The sequence below is a fragment of the Poeciliopsis prolifica genome, unplaced genomic scaffold (assembly GCF_027474105.1).
Source record: "Poeciliopsis prolifica strain line A6 unplaced genomic scaffold, Auburn_PproV2 SCAFFOLD005, whole genome shotgun sequence".
In the NCBI taxonomy this organism is placed as follows: Eukaryota; Metazoa; Chordata; class Actinopteri; order Cyprinodontiformes; family Poeciliidae; genus Poeciliopsis; species Poeciliopsis prolifica.
Genome location: NW_026562380.1, coordinates 527,471 through 552,805, shown reverse-complemented (window position 1 = coordinate 552,805; position 25,335 = coordinate 527,471). Strand labels below are relative to the sequence as shown.

Genomic DNA, 25,335 nt, shown 5'->3' with positions numbered 1-25,335 from the left:
CTACAAAGTCGGGTACATTGCTGTTGCAATAACCGTTCTTGGTCATATATTGTTTTCAACTAAACAATCTACAGATGAAAGGTAAATGAAGTGTAAACTTCATATAAAGTTCACACACTCAGTATGGTGCAGAAGTTCCTCTGCACCATACTAAACCACTTTTTCATTGTTGAAATTGTGAACATCGCAATTTCTCACAAGTTGTGATTTTCTGTCAATTTTCTCTGCAATGGCAGAAATGTCAGTGGCTTGAACAGCATTACAGCATGAAAGATGTAGAAAGGTGTTCCTGGAGCTCTTGCTATTATAATGCAAAATATATATGCAATAGTATGATGGCAGCATTACCAATTTTCTTTCATCTGAGGGTGATAGGTTTGACCAGGAAATTAAGAATTGGAAACAGTTGGATGTTCATAAAGGATAATGATTCCAAACACAAATAAAAACTGTTTGGAATGGATAATACTCAGTCCATGTCAGAAAACCAACCAGTTGAGATGCCAAGAAATATCCTGCCAGAAGAATAATGGTCACTGTAAAAAAAAGGTTGGCTTAAAAATTGAGACAAAACATTTACTCAAATATTCAGGGATGTGTATGTTTAAATTTGAACCTGTAAGTATAATTTTCCCACTGAGTGAACTAGAGAAAAATCTCAACCTACTCAAACTTGTGGCTCAAAATCAACCAACACTGTAACTTCATCTTTTTGCATTCAGAAAAAAAAACAACTAAAAGCCCAAGTGACATACAGAGCCCAGCCAGATGCATGTAAACTTCTGACTCAAACTGTGAGCAAGAGTACAACTGAAATGAGATACACTGGCACTTGTCTTGGTATGAAGTAGGATATTAAGAATCTTCTCCAGGTGCTCCTTGAGCCACCATTTGTCCCGAGGGCTCTGTGTCAGCGGCAGACAAGCGTTCCAGAAATGCCCAGCAGCTGTGACACACAATTCTTTACTGCCAGTTTTCTCTGCGAAGCTATGAAAAAGGGAAGGAGAAAAAAAAGTCGGATTAAAGCTGAGCCCTAGGCATTAGTCGATATATCAATCTATTCTAAACAGTACCTGACACCGGACAGAATCACTTTCAAAGCTTCCCTGTATCTGTCAAGATTTCCGTTGGACATGCAGACAAGGCTCAAACCCCTCAAACAGGCTGCACTGTTCAGCATCTCGTTCACAGCAGTCTGTTCATATCTACAGATACATGGCAAATAATAAGCTAACAATAAAACTATCAGTCAATGAACTAAACCAAAGAAACATTTGTAAACTCCATCGGACAAAACTTAAGTCAGGTTGCAAGCCCTTGTTTAGTGTAATTCTCCTGATGTGCACAAGATGTCCTTCTTTCCCTCAGACTATCCCAAGGAGAAAACAACTCTAGTCTTCATAAACAAACCTTTTGGGTTTGTATCAAAGGTATTTTCTCAACTACTATCTTTCTGAAGAGCTGTAATAATTAAAAACAATAACTGCTCTGAAATAGCTAAATCTTTTTACTATTAATACAAAATATAATTATTTACAAGGTTTGAACCACTTATTCAAAAAGTGTATTGAAATTTCTTTGATTATAATTTAGTGCAGTATATACATAAAGTGCAAAAAATCTGACTTACAGAAGACAGGGCATTATAGTGAGACTGTCTGCTGCAGCGTTCTCCAGTTGCAAAGCTTTCTGGGTGCAGTGTAACACCAAACTGTGGTCCTCAGCGCTGTGACAGAAGGCAGCCAGCTGGCACCACACCTGCAACTCCACCACAGCATCGGGCCAGCTGCATTCAGACGCCATGTCCGCCAGCTTCAGGTGAGAAGAGAGAAAAAAAAAAAAAAAAAGCAAGGAAAAGGTAAGAAGAGGTTCAGAAATTAAACAAGGGAGAAGACGTGATCGAAGGGAATATAATGAAACTGAAAGAGGAAGATTAAAATATTAAAAAGAGCAAAGGCAGAGGATATTAGAGGTAATCTAAAGGGTATATGTAAAGGAAATGAGTACAAACTAAATTAAGAAAGAAATATCTAAGCAATCAAGTCTGATACAGAAGTGGGAGGCCAAAGATATCTAAACAAAACCAGTTCACATTTATTATATTGTATATGTAAATAGTTGAAAAGATTGAGGAAAAGGTCAAGTTTATTTTTGGGATGCTTTAATTTGGAGATGAGCATAAGAGATGGTGAAATCTCTACTGGCTTTCAGATCAAGCATGCAGCTTTCAGTGCAGTAAAGAAACACAAGATATCTCCAAACACATATTTTTACAGTTGCTATTAATTAATTAATGATTTTTTTTATTGACTTACTTTGAAGATTAGAAAGTCTGATAGAATGAATGTGCCTTAGGCTGTGTAAAGTTGCCTCTGCAACAGCATAAACAATGTCATATAATTAAGCAGGAAATAGGAAAACAGAAAGCTTTCCTACTTATTTGGCAAGATGAAGGATATTAAAACCATCCAACAACTTTTGTTTCTGAAATATTTTTAGTCAGCAGTGACTGAGCTGAGGGTTTATAAAAAAGTATCTTCTATTTAAAACACGACAGGAAATAGATTTTAAAGAACAGCTACATAAAGAGAGGAGGATCAGAAAAAAACTGAAAGAAAGATAATCAACATTAAGACAGAGGAATAGTGGAAATGATTAGGAAAATAAATCAGAAGGAAATGGAAAAGGGTTGATGTGTAGACCTTACATTAAAAAAATAATGTAGCAATCATATTATGACAAAAAAAACCCCTCTTTTAATCAAGACGGGAATATCATTTTTCAAAGAATTGACACTTTATGAGAAAATTACAGATACATGAGACTCATAAGGTTATTGAAACATCTGCTGCTGCCATCTGGGCATCAGCTACAGCACGAAAACCCAGATAGGGAGGTACCTACTGTGGAGAGACTGGGAACTGAAAATTCCATATGCTTTGGATTCTTATTGCAGTTAAGCATTTCCAGTCCCACCAGCACACGACTCATCCCCGCTACGTCCTCATTCATACACTGCAAACAAGAAGGAGAACAGTGCTGATTGCTTCAATCAGGTCCTCTGTTAAATAAGCACCAGTCTAAGTATGACTTTAGAGAAGGTCGACAGACCTATATGCAGGTATTATTGCACATATGACTGTAACTTTGTAATTCATATTCGGTAGGAGAATTATGAAACTGAACATTTCTGAGGTGGGATTCTGTGAAGAGACTATCAGCAGTAAACATTTTACCTGCAGAAGATGAAAATCCAAGTATTTTTGCTTTGTTGAAACATAATTTAGATTTAATCTGTTCTGCTCTAAATGCTTTTATAACAATATGACATGAAAGCTTATAAGTAGAAGAGAATGAATAAAGCAATGTTATACTTTTTGGGGAGAATAAAGATATTCTTCCCAAAAAGACATTGATTTCTATTGATAATATTCATCACCCCTTGCATATTTTTTAGGTTTCTTTTGTGTCTTGTGGCCTTCACCTGACAGAGACAGGAAAGCATGCCATGAGAGAGGGGGAACACTAGGTCATAGGGCCAGGAATTGAACTCATGACATCCATGCTGACAACTAAGGCTTCCCCACATGGGTTGCACTCCACCTCTGCATGACCACATCACCCCACTTCAGCCCAAATTTGATGTTTAATGAAGACAGTCAGGGTAGAACATCACAGATGTGGAAAACCTCTAAAAACAACTCAATTGCACTTTTAGCACTGAATGTAGCCGTGCTAAGACCTGCACTGGCTTTCTGCATCACCATTTTGTATTAATCTGTAGATATCCAGTCCGTAAGTAATAGCTGAGTGAAGTATAGAGACCTACAATATTTTGAGGTACAAAAACAAAGGTGGGTCACATGGGAGTTGAATGAGAACAAAAATATTAATGCTTTTTTTTTTTTTGCCTGAATAGGCATGATGAGCATTGGTATGTCTTATTTTCTCACAAAGAAAACTTTAAACATGAACCTTGAAGTTCTTAAAATGCCCTGATATTGTCTCTTCAAAACAAGTGTCTCAATTCATGACATGGCTGTTCACCTGAAACCAGAAGTAGTGAAGCATTTTACTTTTGCCATGTGAGAAAAAGCTAGAAACAAAATCTTGGTCAGATCATCTGCAATGCAGTCAGAAACAACAAGCTCTATACGTTCATTTTATACACTCCTTGTAAAAGTCAGCTTCTGCACAAAAAATTACATCTAAAATGTATGGATTATTTGATTTTTAATGCATCTTTATAAATCTAATATTGATAAAGTTATTAAACTGTACGCATCAGACAGAAAAACTTCTGTATGTGTACAGAAACAATGCTTTTTGTCATGGAGCATAAGAATATAATGTGATATTTTTGACAAGGTCAAAAATACACCTAAAGAAATTGTTAAAGACAAAAGCCACTTTCACCTTGATGTCACATATAATGTAAAAAGACAAAAATGGTTCTTAATTAATTGTTTTATTCTTAGTGCAGAAATGAAAGTGAATGGCAGTTTGTTTAAAGTAGATAGGAAAACACTAGATATACAGTTTAAAAATAACATCACCATACCTTTTAATCATCTCAGACTTATAAAACATAAAAACAAAACTATCAGTACTTTGATGCTTTATGTATAAATAAAGTTTTCATTTTTAACTCTGAACAATTAATCAAAGTCATAATTGAACATACTTCTCAAAAAACAAACAGAACTTCACAGAATTTAAAGAATTAAAGACGTGTCAAAAGCTGAGATCTGAAGTTATTTTAGAGTCTTCTGGTGACATTAAATGTGTTTTGTTTCCAATAAACAAAGGAGAATTTCAAGAAATGAAGTCAAACAGTGTAAATTAGGTCTGAACAAATGCAGTCATACAAACTAATGACACAAACATAAAACATTTAGAGATAAGACTACAAACATCCATTTAGTTTCTGGTTCATAGTAATGTAAAATTTATTTACCTTATTTAATTAACATTCATATAAAGTACACTTTTTCTCATTAAAGTTTCTCTCGAATAGAAATTAATCTTTTAATTATTTTAAATTGCTATTTGTTTAAATTGCTAAACAAAAGTTGTTACAGTTGTTTGTTTGTACACTATATTCTCTAAATTAATTTTTTATGCAAATTTTGTAAATGAAACTAGATACAAAAAACAAGCTAATTTATATCAAATCATAAATTATGAAATGATGCTGAAAAATTTGAAATCTTACTTCTTTTATCTGTGAATAATCTGACCCAGTTTGACTGATGAATTAAATTCAACTTTATGTGGTTAGCTTGGAGAGTTTCATATCCCACAAGAGGAACCTGAAACATAAGGTATTTTAATGTAGAACTTGTTTTACTGTAAATGAATTGTAAATAGTAGTCAAGATGTGATTTCTGAGTTTGAAGATGTTTTTGATTTAGTAAGCAGGTAACACCTATCAACAACTTCCACTAGTCGGAGACTGCATTGTTATTTGTTCTGATACGTCCATGATTGTGATTAAAGCATGGAAGACAATGCACATCAAACGTACCTTATCTTTGAAAATGTCCAGCTTTGCGCCAATCTGCTGATACAAGAGCTGCTTTATCTGCACCCATGTGGTTAATGCCAGTTTTCTCACTGCAATTGGAACAGTCTCCCCAGTCCTGTCACCACTGGATATGCAGAGGGCATGCTCACACAGCTAGACGAAAGTGCAAAGAAGTCAACTGGGTCTCCATCAGTGAGAACTTTGTGTACCTTATTCTCACTAAGAAGCAAGTGCAGTAAAAAATAAATGACATTAAAAAAACAATAACACAGAACTGCATCAACCTGCATCTACTCTTAAAATATTTCTGAATACATTTTTTGTCAGAAAGTAACTTTAAGATGTATACTTTAGTTAGAAAATGCCCTTGGCCAGTAGGCAACCTCAGGACCAGTGGTGACCTCAAAGCGACTTCTCATGTGTTATTTCACCAATCCATATCAAAATACATTGCAAAGGCCCTTTTCTTAGTTCTCATTATAAGCAGGCATGATGAAATTCAGTTAATAATTCAATGATAAAGCTCTTTCATCTTAAGTTAGAACTGATATTCATTGAGGATTTCCAGAATAGAAAGGAAGAAACCGAGTTTAATTGGCAACAAAGAACAAGTCAAAAATTTGACTTCATGGAGGCGTATTTGCAGGCATGTATGCAGGTTGGATGAAACAGCATTTAATACACTCCAACATACATCCAGATATTTTAGAGATGATTCATCATCTCTGCTATTCTTTTTTTTTTTTTTTAAAGAGTGATGCTTCCTGAACAGCCTTTCTCAAAATGTTCACTTTGTCTTACACTACACTAGCAGCAAGTCATATGTTACATTACTAAGTTAAATATTTTTATTATAATCATTTCATTTTTTAGATTCCAGTCAGACCTACCTCTAAAGCCTTCTTTATATCCTGTGATCCAGAATCATCTAAGGTGCCTTGCTTTGATCCTCTGTATTTTCCTTTTGCACTTGCCCGCACAGAATCACACGAAGGCTGAGTCAGCCCACGAGCTGCAGCATTACACACCATTACACACATGGTAAGGTTACTGAGGGAAAGAACACAAAGAATGCCCCAAACTCACAACATATTTAAAAATGCCTATGGTGTTTAATAAAGGTTAAAAACCATTTTTTTACATTAGTCAAAACTACCACTGAACTGGAGGAAATTTTGTCCCATTTTATTCACCTAAAAATAATAATTATTCTTCATCTGTGTTCATGACAAAAAAATCTTAAAATCCACTGAATACTTAATATGTGTATCACTTGTCTAAAAGATGTCAAATGATGACATCTTTCGAATACTACATTGATGAATGATTGCATTTCATATCAAAAGCAAGTGCTCAAAATTAGTCTTTAATTTGTTGTTGAGGTAATGTTTTTTCATCTCTGATATAAAAAACTAAATCTTTTCGCAACATAAAGTCTACTAACTGAACTATTTTACATAGAAGCATCGTATTTGCTTTATATATAATTTAGAAACTTGAACCACCTGATATCTTTCATTCTTAGGAGCATTTCCACTAGATTTTGAAAGGTGGGGAGCAGTAGTTTGTACTCCTCAGCAGCCAGCATGTGGGTGTTATAGTTCCACAAGTAAATGGCTGCATTTTCTACCAGACAATGCTCCCCGATCTCCACCCCGATCTCTCCTCCACGTAGGAAGCACTGGGTGGCATGGGCAGACAGACTCTGGATCCAGGTTCTGTAAAAGAGTTCAACATGTACAACTTATAGCAGGGTAAGAGACGAAGAAAGCAGTTAGAGAAGAAGAAGAAAGAAACAATGATTTCTTATGAGTAGCAAAGACAATATAAAGCTCCAAAAAATAATACACAACAAATTCTGATGCTACTTGAACCTTTTTAAATGTCTGAATTTGTTTTCCTTTCTTTTAAGAACAATAGGGGAAAAAATGTATGCATTTACTTTAGCTGCAAACTGATAATTATTAACTTACTTAAAACTTTTAATATCTTGTTTAAGTTACAGCTTATTGATTATAATATTTTCGACTCAGCGAGGGCTGATGTGAACACTATATTAATTTTATCAGTGCAGCACAGGCACTATCAGAAGCCAAAATAGAAATGTATTTTTACCATTAATTCTGGTCTATGTGGTATTAAATTATTGGTTCTGCCATGTTTAAATAGCAATCCCATTCCAGAGAGAAGTATGCAGATTCCCAACACTGTAAAAAAGTATAAAGTTGAAAAATTTCAGGTACTGAAAAACTAAAATTCAGCCCAGAAAATGTTTTGTAGGTTAAGATGATGATCTACTTCCACTTGGTCTCTCATGATGAGAGAAGAAGGGAACCCTTTATTAAAAACGTAATGAGGAAATGATGATGTTTCTCACAACTTGTAAATCTGGAGTAAAATACTTGAATTTTTGCAAAAAATTGTCACAAAAAGAATAGTTTTTGAAAACTTATGAATTTGCATAACAAAATATAGTCCACATCAACTGGCAGCCCCAATTTTAAACATCGGTTGCGATCCACTTTTCCTTCCTTCCTTACTTCTTTCAGTAGATGGTTTACTTTTTTCCAATCATACAACTATCCTTGTTTTTTAGAATTCCCATCAATTAGCTCTGGTTGCAATTAACTAATACATAAAAATTGGTAAATTTCTACCTAAATGCATGTATTTATATTCAAATAAGGACAAACTGAATCAGAACAGAGAGTTGTTTTGCTAAGTAGAACTATTTTCCAAGCAAATCTAACTGTGATTTGTGAGACAGAATGTCTTGCAAACTTGCACTTAGCCTCATGAATTTGCCCCCTACCATTTTTTCCCAATACAATTTTAAATTAGTAAACAAAAAATAATATATTGTTAAGTTCACCTGTAAACAATCCATCTTTGATCGTCCTCAGCAACATGCACCTTCTCTCCCTGTGGTGGTACAGGTGGGCTGTTAAGATGTAGCCCCTCTTCTAACAGCAGTTGGATGGTGGCCTGAGTAAGACAGAACAAATTTGCTTCTCCAGGTTCAAAACATGACACCAGAGGTGACATACTGTTACGATATCAACACAATAAAAAGAAGATATGAATTCCCACTGTGGCTATGACAATGTCTCTAGCGGCATTAAAGCTTGCTGCATAGATCAAAGGAAAAACAAAAGAAAGGACCAATGGCAGACAATTTAGATAAGAGTGGTACTCATCATCAGAATAAAATTAATGAATTATAAGCAAATTCCCCAGAAAAAAATGGTCGTGTGTCATAGAACAAAGCAAAAGAAACATGAAAGAAGCAAGAAAAGACACGACTGTGTGTGTGCACGTGTGTCAGTTTTGGCAAGGTCATGCCGTGGCTGTGCATGGGTGTCTTCATTTTCTTCAAAGTGCTGTCAAGTTAACAACTCTATAGGCTTAATGAAGACTTAAGGCTGCAGGCTTGATGTGGTGCAGGATTACGCAGAAAGACAAGCTCGTACGACGAGCCCAACAACTTCTGACTCTGACCAATCTCTGTGCAGCCCCACGGGCTTGTTAAAAAAATAATCCCATAATGCATGAATACTTCCCCGTGGAGCATTTGTTGACAAGCTTGAGCAAAAGAAGCAAACATAATATTTTTGTAAACGAACAAAGTCTAAATTGTATGTTTGGAAATATAAACCATTCAAAATAGATTCAAATATTAAAATAAACAAAAAAACAAAACAAAAAAAAGAAGAAATTTGATGAACATCTACTAAACTTGATTAAGAAATTGAGGATTGTGTTTTGTCAAGTTAGTTAGCACTAAAAATAGAAATGATATATATTAGAGCTATTAATTTAAAATATGCACTTAAACAATTAAGGCATATAAAAAGCAACTCAGTTAGTTGAATCTGAGAACACAGTAATAATGTGCCTAATTATCTAATTAGAAATGCCGCTGTGGAACAAATCCAATTATCCATAATAAAATAATTATGCTATTCAGATCAGAAGCAGTATATAGGAAGATGGCTATTTATTTAGACAATAAATCACTTCTCTAGGTAAGAACAAAACAAAACTATCATTCTTGTGTGTTTCCAAACCATATATTTGAAAGCACACCTCAGCATTGATGAAGCAAATTTCTGCTAAAAGATGCAACAATTCCACACTCTTCTGGGTTCCACTGCAAGTCTGCGGAGTGCTTCCTCTTCTGGGGGATTTAGATTCTGAAGAGTTAAAAACATTCTGTTTGTGAATCAAGAGGCAAAAAATTTCATCAGTTAGAACAAAAATACTGATTTCTGTCCAGTTGTTATTTTAGTGAAACTGTCCATTGATCAAATCGGTTACCAGACTTTACAGCAAGTTGATCAATAAACTGGACAGAAAGGGAATTCATTCTACAGCAAAAGTTATTATATACTTAATCTTTCAGTTCTCCAAAAGAAGTGTAATGTAACAATTTTCACTTCAGCTATAAGACAGAACATTATTTAAGAATTATCTTAATTAAGGACTTAAAATGCATCTGAATCAATCAGGTTGGATGACTATGAAAATAAAACAGTAAATAATTTTGAAAAAGGGAATTTAATCCATAGGTGGAAATTTATTATGGATTTTGTCAACACTATGCAGTGTAAAAATTATACAAAATGACTCAACTACATACAAACACACTGAACTGTTAAATTTAAACAGTTCAGCTTTATCTGAGGGAGCTCGATTTGGTCAGATGGTTAAAGTTCAGAAGCAAATGGATCCAACTGGATAATTATGTAACACATGAACCAACTTTGAATCCGAAATGGTTCAAGCAGGTTAACACTGAGTTTTTGGAACGACCCAAACTGAACCCTGTTGAAAACTATGGATTACGCTCAAAAGCTGGGTCAGCTTGCAACCGATGAGCTTAAATGAATTCTAATTCTGCCAAGAAAAGTGGTCAAATATCCAGCAGGCATTACGCTGGAAGCTTGTTAATGTCTAAAAAAGCACATGCCTGAGGTGCAGCTCTACATAATATTTTTTATAAAAATGTAATTTTGACTGTGTACAATAACAAATTCAAACTTAAAAATCATAACAGTTGCATGTTGAATCATAATTATTCTAAAATATAGTTTCAAGTTCTACATAAATGTGTTTATAGTGATAATAAGTGCATTTAGCCTTAATTGCCAGGAATTTCATCAACTCACTGTTAGTGTCTGAACTCTTCCCTGTTTCGTCATCATAAAGCAAACAGAATCGACATGCAGCCCGGCACACGTCCCAGACTTCAAGTTTTCTGGCCGTCTTTACAAGAGTTGCCCACAGCTTTACCCTGAAATAGTGAGAAAAAAAAAAAAGATTTATAAATTATTAGTTTCTTTAGACTGAGAAGCTGAACTGTACATAAAAAGAAAAAAAATTTTTTTTTGGATGTCTATGCTTGCTCTGCGGGAGCATGCATAGATTGTTTAAAACTCCTTTACTGCCTTGATGGTGCTGGTATCATCATGGATCCATTGACTTACATGGAAACATTTTGAGCGTGACAGTTAAGTGTTTAAGACTTTCAAGTTAGTGGCAGACAGAATGGACAGAATAGTTTATACTTCACTGTAAATGAGAAGTGTTAATGAAACACGAGAGCTTTCACTGCTGACACCACTAATAAATTAAATACAAGCTTAACAAAAAAAAACACCTGACTATAGTAGACAGCGTTTGTCACCAGCTCCTCTGAGTCAACATTTTGTAAAAACTTTTGCCACAGGAAGTCTTCTGAGATATGTCTCTACTAGCTTTGCAAAAAATGTTTTCTTGTCCCTCTTTCAAAATGGTATAAGCTTAGATTGGCCAAACAAGAGAATACGCTGTGATCTAAACTATCCCATATTAGTATTCAGGGTAACATGCAGTGCTGGTTTTCTGTCACATACAAACATTCAACAGAGATCAATGAGATCTTTAAAACCTGGGATACTGTTTTGTAACCTAACTCTGCTCTAAACTTCTCCAGAGGTTTTTCTTTGACCGATCTCCCATGTTCCTTGGTGTTTATGATGCTGTTTGCTCTCTGAAGGGTCCTTTGAAACCATGTGAAGCCTATACAGTAAATAAATAGCATACACGTGGACTCTATTCATAAATCAAAGTCACTTCTGGTGGTAGTTTCTACACTGGATTTTCATGAAAAAGTAATAGTAAATAGTGAAATAAAAGCAAACAGCATATACAATTCAGTTCATATTCTTTTTAGTTTATTACCAAGTGGAAACACACACCTCACTGTATTATCTGTGTCTTCACTTTTTCTGCCCAGATAATCATTCAGCTTCTCCACACAGGTGGAATGATGCTGGGCCTTAGCAGCAAGCACACCGAGCGGGTCCGGTTCAAGACTACCTGCAAAAACTACACAGTGGTTGCAGAAGAAAAACTCTTATAAAACTGGAAAGGCTTCAGTATTGTCCAAAACATTGTTTTATAAGAAGAAAATAAGAAAAAAATACACATAAACATTGACATGATTCACAGACCTTAAATTTAAAAAGAGCACTTGAAGAGACAATACAGATTTGTCATTAAATTACAAGCTGCTAATTATTAAGTCTCTTTAACTCTTGAGGGCTTCATCATGTGCTGGCTTTGAAGAAAAGAGCACAATGATTAAGTGTCTTCGTTTAGAAAGATACTTGAGGTTCCTCCACAGCAGCAAGAAGCGCCTCTGGGGAGCAACGCTTTTAACCCATGCCTGAGGAAAAAGCCTTTTGACTCACTGTCAAAGGCGAGTTCTACCCTGGGTCATTAGGGCTGCTGAGTGTTCAAGTCGAACTGTGGACCAGAGAGTCTGGATGAGGCAGAGATCAAAGGCTCTCCCAAAGCTCACACCCTTCTGCTCCCTAAATTTACTCCCTACAGTCGATGGGGACTCACTCTGAGTGCTAAAAGACAGACTCAAAGAAATCACATTCAAGCTGTTAAGCCTCTCTATTTATAAATTTCTCTCACCCTTTTTAATACAAGAGATGCATTGGTCTACATTGGACTGTAAACCAGTTTCTAGTTTGCATGTAAGCAACTTTGCCTCTTTTCTTGTCACATCATCACGTTCTGTAACCTTCCCTCCAAGTGCACGGAGGGAAGGTTACAGCCCTCTTCTTTCAAGAAAGATAAAACAGTGATGCAGTATTGCAACATATTTTCAGGGTTTAATATTTTTTCTCTAAAAGGAGAATTCCAAAATTTAAGCTCGGTGTATATAGTCTGTGACAAAAGATCCATAGATACATTGTGTAGAGACACCTCTGACTAATCTAAGTTATAACATAAGAGGTTCTGTGGAAAAACTATTTTTTCCTGTCAAATATTCAGTTCAGTTGGTAATAAAAAAATGTGAATAAAAAAAGTTCAATTGTTTTTTTATTTATGCAGATTGGCTGTTCAAGAATTAGCAGAGAAAATCAGAGGTACAGCAAAAGCCCAGTATTGCTCACTGTACTGTAAATCATGTCACTGAATTTGTTTTGATGAATTTTCTACATCTGCCTCACTTTGTCCTCACTCTGTTTCTGACTATTTTCTGTAAATGATGGAGAATCACAGTGTGAAAAAACACAAACTAAAACTGTTTTAGAAGAATCTGTAGCCTAGCACTGCTTTACCTATTTTTAAATTATATGTTCGCTTTGATTTTAGTACTACCAGGGCATGTGTAAAAGCTTTGATAGTAGTATAAAAGATGATGTACGTGTGGGGCAAAATGGATGTAAACATATTTATTTAAAATAAAACCCTGAAAAGTTGTAGGGGAGGGGCACGAAACAATGAAGCACATTACTTAAGAATGAAATCAAAGAAAACATATCTGTACATTTTGTGTGGTGGTCTGCATCCAGGACCATTTGAAAGTCAAAGGGAGCCAAAAGAAGACCAACAGACACCAGAAGTGGACGTTTGTCTGTTCTTTGATGGGGCGGAATGTCCCTAACCTGAGAAAGAAAAGAAGAGTTGAAAATGAGGCTTGATTTGTAGTCAGCTGCTTTTTCAGTCATCCCCTGGGCCATTTCTCTTATACCCAGCAGATTTAAAGCTATTAGGCATTTAATTTAGACTTGATAAATATCACCTTCAGTAATGAGCTAAATAATGAAACAGATGGGGAGAAAACCTGCTGCATAATCCTAGCTGCTTTGTCCAGGGGACAGGTAGGTGTTTGGTAGGGGTTCCGTCTGAGCTGCAGCAGATGAAGAGCAGATAGAAGGCGTTCTCGGTATGTCCCACTGTCCAGCAGCAGGGCTTTCTCGAGATGGGACAAAGAGGCTTTAAGGTCCCCCTCCTCCTCTTCTATTGAAGCCAACTCTGAGTAGACTTCACACCGCATCTCCTGTGACATACTGTACAAAACATATCAGCAAAGGCTCATTTCTTGGGGAACTGAAAAACTGTGGCAAAACTGAGGCAAATATTAATAAACCATGTTGATTCTCTGATAAACACAAAGTGACAAACTGCTGGCTTAAACTCAAATTAGCTCAAAACTCAAACTAATTAGAACTGATGACTGTAGAACAAAAACCTGACCAAAATAATCTTTTAGTCCCTATCAAAAAAAAACCTGATGCAATTTCTCATGATGAATAAATTATTAATAAAACAAATAAATGAGAATATATATATATATATATATATATATATATATATATATATATATATATATATATATACTTTTTACTGAAGTTAAATGCTAATTTAGAGTTTAGTTAAACTTTAACCAAAAACTTTCTATGAAAATGTTATCTCTTCAACATGATCGGACGTGACTGTAATTTAGAAAGACATGAATCTTGATTCGTGGGGTAGCATAAAAGAAAAACAAAATATTGACATTATAGGATAATGATCCCATTTGAACAGGAGGGAAAAATCCTATTTGATAGTAAATTAAAATTTGATATATTTCAAATGTAAAGTACATAAAAAACAAAAGTTCTCAATAATAACCAGCTATTAGGGAGGCATGCAAAAAAAAAAAAAAAACAATTACAAACATTTGGAGTTTGCTACACTCCATATGAAAACTTCATTAAAACTATTACCTTAAGTAAGATTAAAATAAGGTTATGTTTGTAAGCAACAAACTCCTACTAAGTATTTTTGAAGGATTTGTGATGCTGTTGTCAAGTTTCTTTCCCAAAGGCCCTGGGACCCTTGTTGTAGTGCAAAGCATCATGAAAGATTTACAATACCAGGACATTTTAAACAAAAAACTGGTGTATGCTGATCTATATAAATCATCAAAGTGACCACAAGAAAACAGGTTCTCACCTCAGCCTTCAATTGTCTACAGTTGGAGCAGTTATTGAACTCTTTAAAATAACTTCAATAGGAACCAAATGACATCTTTCCACTACACACAAGGATCAAGATGGCAAGGAAAGATTAAAAAAAGTTCTGCCAATTGCTGTATAAGGCGCTGCAGGTGTAATTGACTGTGAGCAGGAGGAGGGTTATAAACCTTTGTGTGTACTCCAGAACCAGGGCCAACTTGAGCAGAGGCATCTTGATGCTTTTCCTGAGGTTGTGCTGCAGGAGTGGCAGGCAGAGGTGCCACTGGGAAGCACACAACGCCTGCGCAGCCTTGGGCCTCCCTTCCTTCACTGCAGCCTCCAGCCACTGATCCAGCTTCTCTATCTCCTTAAGGCGGGCCTGTGGGAGAACACCTGCACATTGAGGATTTCTCTTCTGGCAATGACAGCACAGCACTTCCATCGTTTGGCAACTAAATCCGGATTAAATTGAGCTCAATATGCTAAGTAAGACAATTTTTAACGAGGTCAGTTCTTCCAATGGGAAAAGATGGACACATGACAGAGGTAACTCTACACTTATTGGGACCGTTGCCAGTGATGTGTAAAACTGAATAAATTAATAAATCAGCAGCTTAATGTGACAATGAAATAATTTAGAAATATTCAGCCTTGACCACTTTATGCAATGAGGAGAAATTTCTACTTCAATAGTTGCTTTATACAATGGCAGCAGTGCCAGACATAGCACCCTGCTGTAAATCCTTTGTAACTTTTACAAATGGTAGAACACATATTCTCCTGTAACATTTGAGAAGGTTGGAACCCACAGAGAGAGGGATCTTGTACCGTTCCACAGTCCTGGGTGAATTTGTGCATTCTTGTCTTTACCTCAACCCATTGGGTTTCTTTAGATGACCATGGAGGAAAGTTGATTTTGTCTCTTTTGAACTACATCTGTGTTTGGCCATATGTTTTGGATCAATGCCCTGCGGAAAGACTCAATGACTATCCATTTGCACTTTGTGAACAGGATCTATCTGATTTTAAAATTCCTGGTATTTTATGATGCCATGAACTCAAACAAGGTTCCCAGGGCTGCTGGAAGCTAAACAGTGCCAAAACTTTGTAGCTATGCTGACATAAACACCATGTGGCATTCATATCAGATCAAAGCAAATTTCCAGTTAAAGTTCCTTTAAAATTCAACAATGTCCTAAAGTTTCCATTCAAAGTTGTATAATAGATAAGGCTTTTTCATGGAATCCCATTGAAAGAACTGGTTGAGGTGTGGAGAGCATCAAGTGGTCTTTGTGGAGACTGGTGATTCTCGTTAAGTAGATAAGAACACTGAAGAACATTTTATTAGTAATCCATAATGTCCTTCAACATAGATGTGGTTCAGAAGATAAAAAAAAATTAACCTTCTTTGATGGCCATCTCAGTTTCTAAACCTAATTCTTGTAGAGGGGAGAGAAGAGAGCAAAGAGAGATTGTGCAAGGATAATTAGTTATAGATTCCTCTTTCTATGGGCTCTGACATTGTAAACTGTTATAAAAGACACAATGCTATCCTATTTGGAATGAAAGTTGTACAAAGTCCCTTGTGATGGACTGGCAACCTTTCCAGGGTGTATCCCACCTCTCGCCTGCTGACAGCAGGGGAAAGGCACCAGCACCCCAACTGACATCGATAAAAAAAAGCTGTAAGGAAATGGATGGATGGATTGTATAAAGTACAAAAAGCAGGGGTTTTCTCTACTACATAAAAGAGACATAACTGCCTTTGAAGAGTTTCAGGATTCACTTTTACAAATGAAGATCCTCAGAATAGAGAATGAGTCATCAAGACAATGGATCATTTGCATACAATAACCAGAGAAAATCCATGGATAATAACTGCAGTAGATGATTTAGCACCTCCACACTGGCTTTGGAGTAGTCATTCATCGTTGCTCCTTTCTTCAGAAGGTTAATTTCACATTTGACACATTCCATCATTATGCGTTGGTCAATATTCTAAAAAGACAGAAGAGTCAATTAGCCTGGGTTACTGTTCAGCAGTGCACAAAGCATGAGATGGCAAATCAACGTCTTAGTCATTAAAGGATTGTGGCGATGTTGTGATGTTTGATTGTGTAGAATGGCTGAAAGATCCAAATTATTTCCTATTAAACACATTTTTATAATAATTAAAGGAATAAAGTGACCTCTTTTTTATTTGTCACAAGCTCAGATAATTTATTCCATTTGAAGGGCTTCATTTGGTTTTATGAATACATCCCCAAGTCTGTCTGATTTGTACAGTTGCCTGAGGTTTTAAAAAGAATATTGAACTTACAACTTCTGTTGCCAACTTCAGCTGTTCCCAACAGTTAGCAGCAACTTCCTGATCCTTCACTTGCAATGACAGCAGAGCCAACTCCAGCAGGAAGGTAACCCTGAAAATCCCAGATAAAAAACACAATTTATATGATTCACATTTGAATAGCGTAATCTGAGCCATGCTCGTCTCCTAAAGAGAAGGCTACTGGTAGGCGGCGGTTTAGGAACAAAGGGGATTTCACCGGGACACTTTTGGTCACGAACCTGTCACAAGGCTGGATGGGTGTTGGGATCTGCACAGAGCCAGAATGTACAGGCACACCAATCACTTTGGCTGAATCCACAAGGAGAGAGAAAATCTCCCTCAGCTTCGCAGAATCCTCCAGCGTCAGCATTTTCTCTTTTCGTTTCTTCCACCCACTGCAAACATCAAGAGAGCTGAAGGTCTGTTTGCATTACCACATGTATATGTATGCATCTAAGACCATTCACTTTTATCACCTTTATCCCCTGTGTGGTGTGAGTTACATACTCACACCATATATTGTACAAATCCAAGGCAATAAATACTGTATGGAGCATCACCTGAGTAATGCTGTTTATGTTTACTGCTGAAATCAAGAGCCATAAGGAGCTTTTACATGCTTCTCTGAAGGGCTGAGTACATGCCCTTCAGAGAAGGAGTGGGGGTTGGGTTATGCACTACATGGTGGCACAGTAGATGATAGGCTATGCCTTTGCTTTACGCAATCATCATGCTAACATTTAAGCTGCATACCAAATTAATCTCTTCCTATCTGAGAGAAGAGTTTACTAGCACAGTTTCCAAGACTGAAGGGCCAACATGACTCTGACTATTTCTATATATGGATGATATTTTCACAGATTTTGAAAAAGAAACTTGGGTCTACACTGTCTGTGGGATTCCAACCGAAAATACTATAAAACCTATGCTGCAGCAGCAGATAGTGCAAACTCTATAGGGTTCCAGAGCAGTGCGGAAAAGAATGAAATTTGATTTCAGAAGATTTCAAGTCTGGATAATAAAGGAAAAAGACAAAGTGTGACGTCACTTGACCCTTTACTTAATCATCCTTGCCCTGTGTCTGCCCATGTGGTATTCCTCCCCCCCTCCAGTTCTGTCAAAATGACAAACGCTATTCTTACATTTTGAATTGTTGGATTTCATAAATAACTTTCAAGCTGGTACATTGTCTGCTGATTTCAAGGAGCGTATCATCCTGTAACAGTTTCTCCTGGATCTACAAAGAAGAAGAAATCCCGTTATCACAATATGTTTGACTGAAAGGTATAATATTACAAATTTTATTATTGCTATGAGATTTAATATTTGTAGCCAAGGATTGTCTTTTCCCTTCTGGTTAAAATAAAGAACACAGATGTTACAGTACCACCACATGTATAAATGGGACCCCTGCTCAACAATTGGTTAAAAAAAAGAACATGTATTTCTTTTACCAAGTCGTGTTGTACAGCTGTTTTTCAAATAAGCTTAACAAAGCAGTATATTGTTACTTAGAAATTACAGTCAATATCAAAGTGGTAGTTGTAATAAAAAGTTAGAGAAATATTTATGTAATCTCTCACTGAAATAAAAATAATTCTACCTTTGACCCAGAACTGTGTGTTTTGGTTATATGAAAGTAAAACTGAGTATTCTGGTTGCAAAATACTAAAGTGGATCTTGCAGAAATCTGGAAAAGGAGCGGATATACTCTTCTGAAACCAATGAGAACCATGTTAGATGACATGAACTACCAGGATGAGCTGAAAAAAGTCTATTTTTTAATGTAAAAAAAAAATTAAGTTGGAATATATTTTATTACATTTTTACTAGGAGCGCATATAATTAAGGGAGAAGGGGGCTCTGATATAATGTCAAGTTTTGACTTTGTTCTCATTTCATTTTTATTTAAATTAGGAAGATGCATATAAATCAATATGTCAGCAGTAAGCATCAATGTAAACATGCCAGAGTTAGCACAACAGACAATTTTTATCTGTTGTCCTAAGAGAAGTAAAAACAAGAAGCATCCCACAAAATAACTTAACATTGTTTTGAGTACAGTTGGTTGAGTACAGTTGGTTCCCTCCCTTAAAGGAGGGAACCAAACGGTGACGCACTTTCAATAATCTGCTTACCTGTAATGTATAAAAGCCTAGATAGAGATGTGGCGTATGTGACTTGATGAACATTTCAGTAACTTTGGCATAACTTGCAGCATCCTTCAGTTCTCCAGAATCCAAAATACATTTAACCAACTGTCTGCATAAAAAAAGATGGCAAACCTCATGTTATGAGAGTATTAAAATCCCAAAATGCGTTTACCAAGTTATTTCTCAGATTTTGACAAAAGAAAAGAAATGCTGCCTGGACACACAGTATTTAGCAACACAGGCTGCCATTGCATCTTCACCAGGCTGGTTTTGTATAAAATGCTTTTGCGTTTTTCATGGATGGAACATTTTCTTCCCCGAACAAAGATGAAACAAACATTTAGACCCAAGGCAAAAAAGGAAAACATGATTTAACAGCTTGCATCAGAACATATTGTCCTCTTCATAAATAGAAAATGACAACCAAGTACAGTAACTGGGGATGCCAGAAGGCTGAGCTAGTTAAACATGGTGTGTCATCGTAATAATTTGTGCATGAGCATGGTCGGATTCAAAAGCAAACATAACGGTAAAGTCAAAGTCACTTGCATCATGAGCTCTGCCCTCCAGCTGTGGTCCTGGTCAGCCACCTCCTCCAAACTTTTCACCACCTGCTTTAAGGAGGGAACCAAATGGTGACGCAGTCCAGGCTGAAGGAGAGGACGCACTCCCTGAAAGTAGAGAACTGACGCGTTGAAGACCAAGAAGTGGGTGCTGCAAGACACAAGCCATATACAGAAAAACAAACAGAACACTGAAATATTCATACAATACACTTAACACCAATTCCATCTTTTAGTACAGCTCAATTCAAACCTAGTGTCAACTGTGTCTGCAGAAGCCCTGTGAATTTCTAAATGTGAGTGCATTAATGATCGCTCAATGAGCCAAAGGGGGAGGCACAAGAAACTATGTGAAATTTGAGGCATGTTTGAATTCAAGGAGTTGTTCTGGAGAAACTTCAGTGAGAAGTGCTTCTAATTTATTCACTAGAGAGTGCATAGTGCATTAATCTCAGCTGGATGTATTAGATATGTATTCCCTTTGGTGCTAATTGGTAATACTCATTCAACCCGTTTATTGACAGGTTATGAGTTAATTAGCAAGGCGCTCCAGCAGCGGTTGCTCACAAAGGCTGACCCGAGTTTGCAAAGAGTCTTTCACAGTAACCAAGAAGGCAACATATCAATTATAACTTCTATTATTAGATTTATTTTAACCACTCTGCACAGTTTCCTTAAGCCACTTTTAATGCTGAGAGGAATGGATTCTAAACAATAGTTCAGTGGAGTACTTTCATAGTTTCACCTTCAGAGAGACTGTTGATGAGAAGCATACCGAAACTACAAGGCTGAACACTTCTGAGTGGTAGCATACCTTGGGTTGCTCTTAGCTATTGCAATTGCTTTCAGAAAATCCCTCGCAGCGTCCTTGATATCTTTCTGAAATATAAAATAATTGCAAAATAGGGAACTGTCAACATGTCACATAAGAAAACATAAAAAGCACATACAATAAACCCTCAGTCCTTCCCGTCCGGTGTCCTACATGTTGGAATTGTGTCAACAGATCAACACAGCTGACTCAAACGGTTGAATTACCTCCCCAGTCAATTAGCTGGTTTCAGAGAGGATGGGAGTTAATTACTGGATGCCAGTGTGTTGAATGAAGGAACAACTAAAACTGACAGGACATTTGCCCTTTAGCACAAAGATTGGACATCAAAATAGCAGACAGACAAAATATTCAAAGAAAAATACTACAAATTTTCTAAACTGAAGTAAAATAATAATGGATAAAGCTTTTAAAAAGGTAAAAGTATCTATTATTTTATTCATGATGTATTTCACAATGCCAGCCTGCGGTTCCTGTTCAGGGTGTTTTTAAATGATTGGTATCCGAGTACCTAAATCTGAACTACTAAAACCTTCTGGTACAGTTAATTTAATGTCGTCTTTACCTCTAAAATCAGAGAAGCAACTTTCAACTGTGTTGTTGCACTTTCCTGTCTCTCATGATTGATGCTTTGTGCTCAAACAGCTGGAACACTAGTCATTCAATTTGCAGCACCGATATCAAAGTGATACATTTTCTTAAGCAGGAAACCAACCATTCATGTAAGTTATGTCCGAACATGATTAAATGGAACCACATTGAAATATGTTAAAAGCAATTATCAATGGCTAAGTCACAACTATAAGTCATCTCAAAAGAGAGATTAGTAATGCTAATGTTAGCCTGCTATGCACTAAACTTCTGTCGCTACACAATATAAATCACTGTTGCGGAAAATACATGCTTGAGACACTTCAAACTTATCAAAGATAATGTATCATTTGGCTACACTTTAGGATTATTGCGTCATTAAGCATTTGGTGTCCCACTAGGATTTGGTATTAGCTAATGCCCAGTCATAAAGGACTTGCATCTGTATTGGAAATAAAACATCTGATTGGGACCTGCTTACATTTGGTGTACCTAAAGATAAACCTTGCATCTACATCGCTGTGGAATAAAAACCCAAACATGAACAAACATTCACACATAGTAATGTACCCATTGCTGTCCTCACCACACTCTTATCAGGAGATACAAACAGAGACATCAGCTGGCCCTGGCACATGAGAGCTCGACAGAAAAATTGGTCATGAGGCGGATCACCTTCAAAGTATATATTTAGACATTCAAAGCACATCTGCACATGCTCCATCTGAAAAAAAGAAATCAGAAAGTATTACTTAAACTTTAAATTGTAAAATCAATGCAGTTCAGTCAAGACATATCAAACCTAAGCCTTTTGTAAAGTTTATGCTTATATTTACATATTGTTCGCTAAGAATTGTTTTCTGAGAAATAAGTAATTCAATAGTGGAACTGTTATCAGAGTCAAGGCAATTACAAGTTGACAGAAAACTTACTTTATATCATATGATATAAAGAAGAAAGCAGATAAGTTAATGTTCCAGTTAAATGTTCAAAGTTTCACAAGCAACATTGAATGTTTAAATGGTTCAACAGAGCTGGGTTTTATTAACAATGAAACTGCTTAAAAACATACAAAATCAAACTTCAGACTTCACTTATAAGAACAACTGTAAGTGTTGCATTAAGATTTAGTGAAATAATATAGGGATTTTTAATATTTATCAAAATTTTACTAAACAAATCTTCAAGAAAAGCACATTTTTTAATTAACCAAAATGATTAAGAAAGTCCTGACTTTATCAGACTAACTTTGTTCCTCACTGGGTCTCAGTAAAGCAGGAGTACATGTATACCCCTGACATCATTTGCAGTCAGACGCAAATCTTTCAGTCCTGAGGGCTGCTCACAGCATCATGTCTTGCATGACACCTCTATGTGCTCTTTTCAACATAAAAAGGCACTTCTCAAAGCATTTTGTGAGAAACTTCAGAGTTGGTGTTTTTCTTACATCCTATATTCACACTTCACACTTTTATGCCATCATAAACTCTAATTGGTGGTCAATCTATATTTAGTGGTTCATTGGCAATTAAAGCACATGTCATTGGTTCTTTTGAAAGTGTGAAAATGTGCTGGAAAATGAAATCAACGTCCTCATTAAGCTTGCCTGAATAGGGGGACAATCTCCACTAAACTCTTGCACAGTTTTTTGTTTATAATTTACTTCAGCTGGTAGTAAAATACTTCACCTCTAGAGCATTTTCCGCACACATGACAAATAGCTCTGGGGGAATGCGTGGCCCGCGAGCACCAGGTGATGTCGTATCTTTAATCATCTGGTAAGCAGACTGAAGAGCTTCAAAGTCTGAAAATGTAAACCAAACGCCGTGAACTTGTGTCTCCCACTTTCCATACCTTCCCATATTCACCTGACAAACCTTGGCTCTCCTGTACTTTCGCTAGATGCTCACGAATATCGAACTCCATTGTGCGGAGAAAGGACAGACGCTGAGGCTAATTTAACAAGTTGGCTAGTTACCAAACGAAACACGCGCACCTGAGTTTAGAAATGAAGACTTTGAAGTTTCTTTCTAGAAGTTTCTAAAAATAAGAGCGTTGCCAGTTTTCAACTAAATATATCAACAGATGTTCAAGTTCCGCACTAAACGATTACTTTGAGTCTGACCCATAAACGATTACATTGAGTGACCCATCTCCAACCGTTACTTTTGTTTGTTGCCGGGGAAGCGTTGCTGAGAGAAGCGTTACGTAGCAACCACTGTCCTGCCAGAACTTCACCTACGGCACACGGGAAGGCCAAAAAGCTCTCGTTCTCTTTTTTTCTCTCTCGCTCTACGTCACTCTCTCACCGGATAATGAGTCAGCATTTGTGCCACTTTCTGTTTTATGTTATATCTTGAATGAGCATCTGGAATTCTATTGAATTTATAGATACGTTAAGAAAAGGCTTAAATGCTTACACAAGCATTAAGAAAAGGAGGGGAGTGACGGATGGGGGTCAGAGTCCCCATTCTGAACTTTACTACTCTAACAGCATCTGTCAAAATCTACAAGAACACTTTAAAAGGAGGAACAATATAAAAAAAATGCTTTAATCACATTTTATTAAAACATTTAATAAGTCTTTTTTTCACTTATATTCTCAAGAAATCAGGAAAATTGTCATTACAACAACCTCAAGATTCTTATGCTTGCTGACCAGATTTATTTTTTTACATGTTTCCACTAGTATATAATTATTTATCTTTCAAAATGAGCTGCAAGGCTTTAATGTTGGAAGGCCTTCTTGTCATCACCATAATCCTTGGCTCAGTCTACAAATTCAAGGCCTCAATCCGGTTAGACCACTCCATAACATTGCTATTACTTTACATTTGTTAACTCAGTTGCCCCATCTCAGATAAGCAGAAGGATTTGATGGATCGATGGATGGAAATAGAGGGTAACACTTTATTTGACCGGTTGTGAATGAGACTGACATGACAATGTCATAAACATGACATAATACCTGTCATGAACATGAGTAAGTCTAGATGACTATTTATGACTGTTGTCATAAAGTGTCACTCAGTAAGTAATTCACAGCCCGTCAAAGTGTTACCAAATAGTAATTCTTCAGGCATTTGTTTTGTTTTTGTTTTGTCCTCCTGAAAAACTGTGAACTGCATAAATAAACTGATTAGATAAGTGGACTTTGTAAGCTTACATTTTGATTATTTTCTTGTTATGCAATGAATACAAAATGTATTGTCAGGAAAATAAAAACAAAAACACAAAAGGCACACAGTTTGGTAAAGAACCTCTTCATCAATATAGTTTAAGTGCTTCTTCACTTCAAAGCGCATCATTGGAAATCAGCCCACATAGTGTGCAAATACAATTTGCTTGGTCAAACCACATTCTGCTGCTGATGTGACAGGAGACAAGCAAGGCTTGCTGTCCCTGGCCTGTGATGGCCTTTAGAATTCTAGTTTAAGGTCTAATTGACAGAGTAATGTGTTACCTGACAGTATATCAAAGCAGCATGGGATGGTTCTCAGTGGCTCTCAAGCTTATTTATTAAGCAGTTCATTGGGCACTCTGCTTTGAAATACACACAAAGGGAATGTTTTCTGGCTCACATTCAAATGTGAAAGAGCTTCCATTTTTGAGCACAATTTTGAGATTCTGTTTTTCTGTTGTAAGTCAATCTCCATTATAAAACATAAATGTAGCTCTTCCTGCATTTCCCAGCTGTTAAGTGTAAAGTCAATTTTCATTTTCTCACAGTATGAATAAAAATATTGGGCAAATAAAATTAAATGCATGTTTCTCCAGAACATTGTGGCTCATTGAATTTTGTCTGTTTTCTTTCTTTCCTGTAACCATTGAGAGATGATCTCTCCACCAGCCTTAATTTACTTAAGGGTTTTATTATAAATGAAAAAGTCTGACACTAGAACTAACACACTTTCATCAGAATTAAGGAATTATTTACTTAAGCTCCCACATATTGCTGTAAAGGTTCTTTTAAATTAGTTATGTCTTATTTTAAGTGTACTGAGACATTTGCACTAGAGACAAAAATACTTAATGTAATTTTGTATTTTTGCAGTG

At 36.2% G+C, this 25,335-nt stretch overlaps 1 protein-coding gene across 3 annotated transcripts in view; it reads right to left on the bottom strand.

Moving 5' to 3' along the window:
• Positions 1-23,453, bottom strand: part of LOC129359969 (cilia- and flagella-associated protein 46) — a 47,964-nt gene extending 24,511 nt beyond the window's left edge. For 2 of the 3 annotated variants that reach the window (XM_055029974.1, XM_055029975.1), the window contains exons 1-19: positions 19,279-19,396; positions 18,283-18,377; positions 17,380-17,535; positions 17,132-17,231; positions 16,711-16,809; positions 15,000-15,190; positions 13,653-13,878; positions 13,356-13,473; positions 11,767-11,896; positions 10,696-10,820; positions 9,614-9,720; positions 8,400-8,512; positions 7,033-7,245; positions 6,418-6,577; positions 5,528-5,680; positions 2,905-3,015; positions 1,631-1,812; positions 1,074-1,205; positions 825-987 (exon numbers count right to left, since the gene is read on the bottom strand). In XM_055029974.1, coding sequence (XP_054885949.1) covers positions 825-987; positions 1,074-1,205; positions 1,631-1,812; positions 2,905-3,015; positions 5,528-5,680; positions 6,418-6,577; positions 7,033-7,245; positions 8,400-8,512; positions 9,614-9,720; positions 10,696-10,820; positions 11,767-11,896; positions 13,356-13,473; positions 13,653-13,878; positions 15,000-15,190; positions 16,711-16,809; positions 17,132-17,231; positions 17,380-17,535; positions 18,283-18,377; positions 19,279-19,332 — 2,628 coding nt within the window. In that variant the 5' untranslated portion in view covers positions 19,333-19,396. Of the gene's footprint in view, positions 1-824; positions 988-1,073; positions 1,206-1,630; positions 1,813-2,904; positions 3,016-5,527; positions 5,681-6,417; positions 6,578-7,032; positions 7,246-8,399; positions 8,513-9,613; positions 9,721-10,695; positions 10,821-11,766; positions 11,897-13,355; positions 13,474-13,652; positions 13,879-14,999; positions 15,191-16,710; positions 16,810-17,131; positions 17,232-17,379; positions 17,536-18,282; positions 18,378-19,278; positions 19,399-19,838; positions 20,008-20,670; positions 20,736-21,865; positions 22,004-22,967; positions 23,084-23,156 lie in introns of those variants that run through there. The other variant, XM_055029976.1, reaches the window with a different exon arrangement.
• Between the last annotated feature and the right edge of the window lie 1,882 nt (positions 23,454-25,335).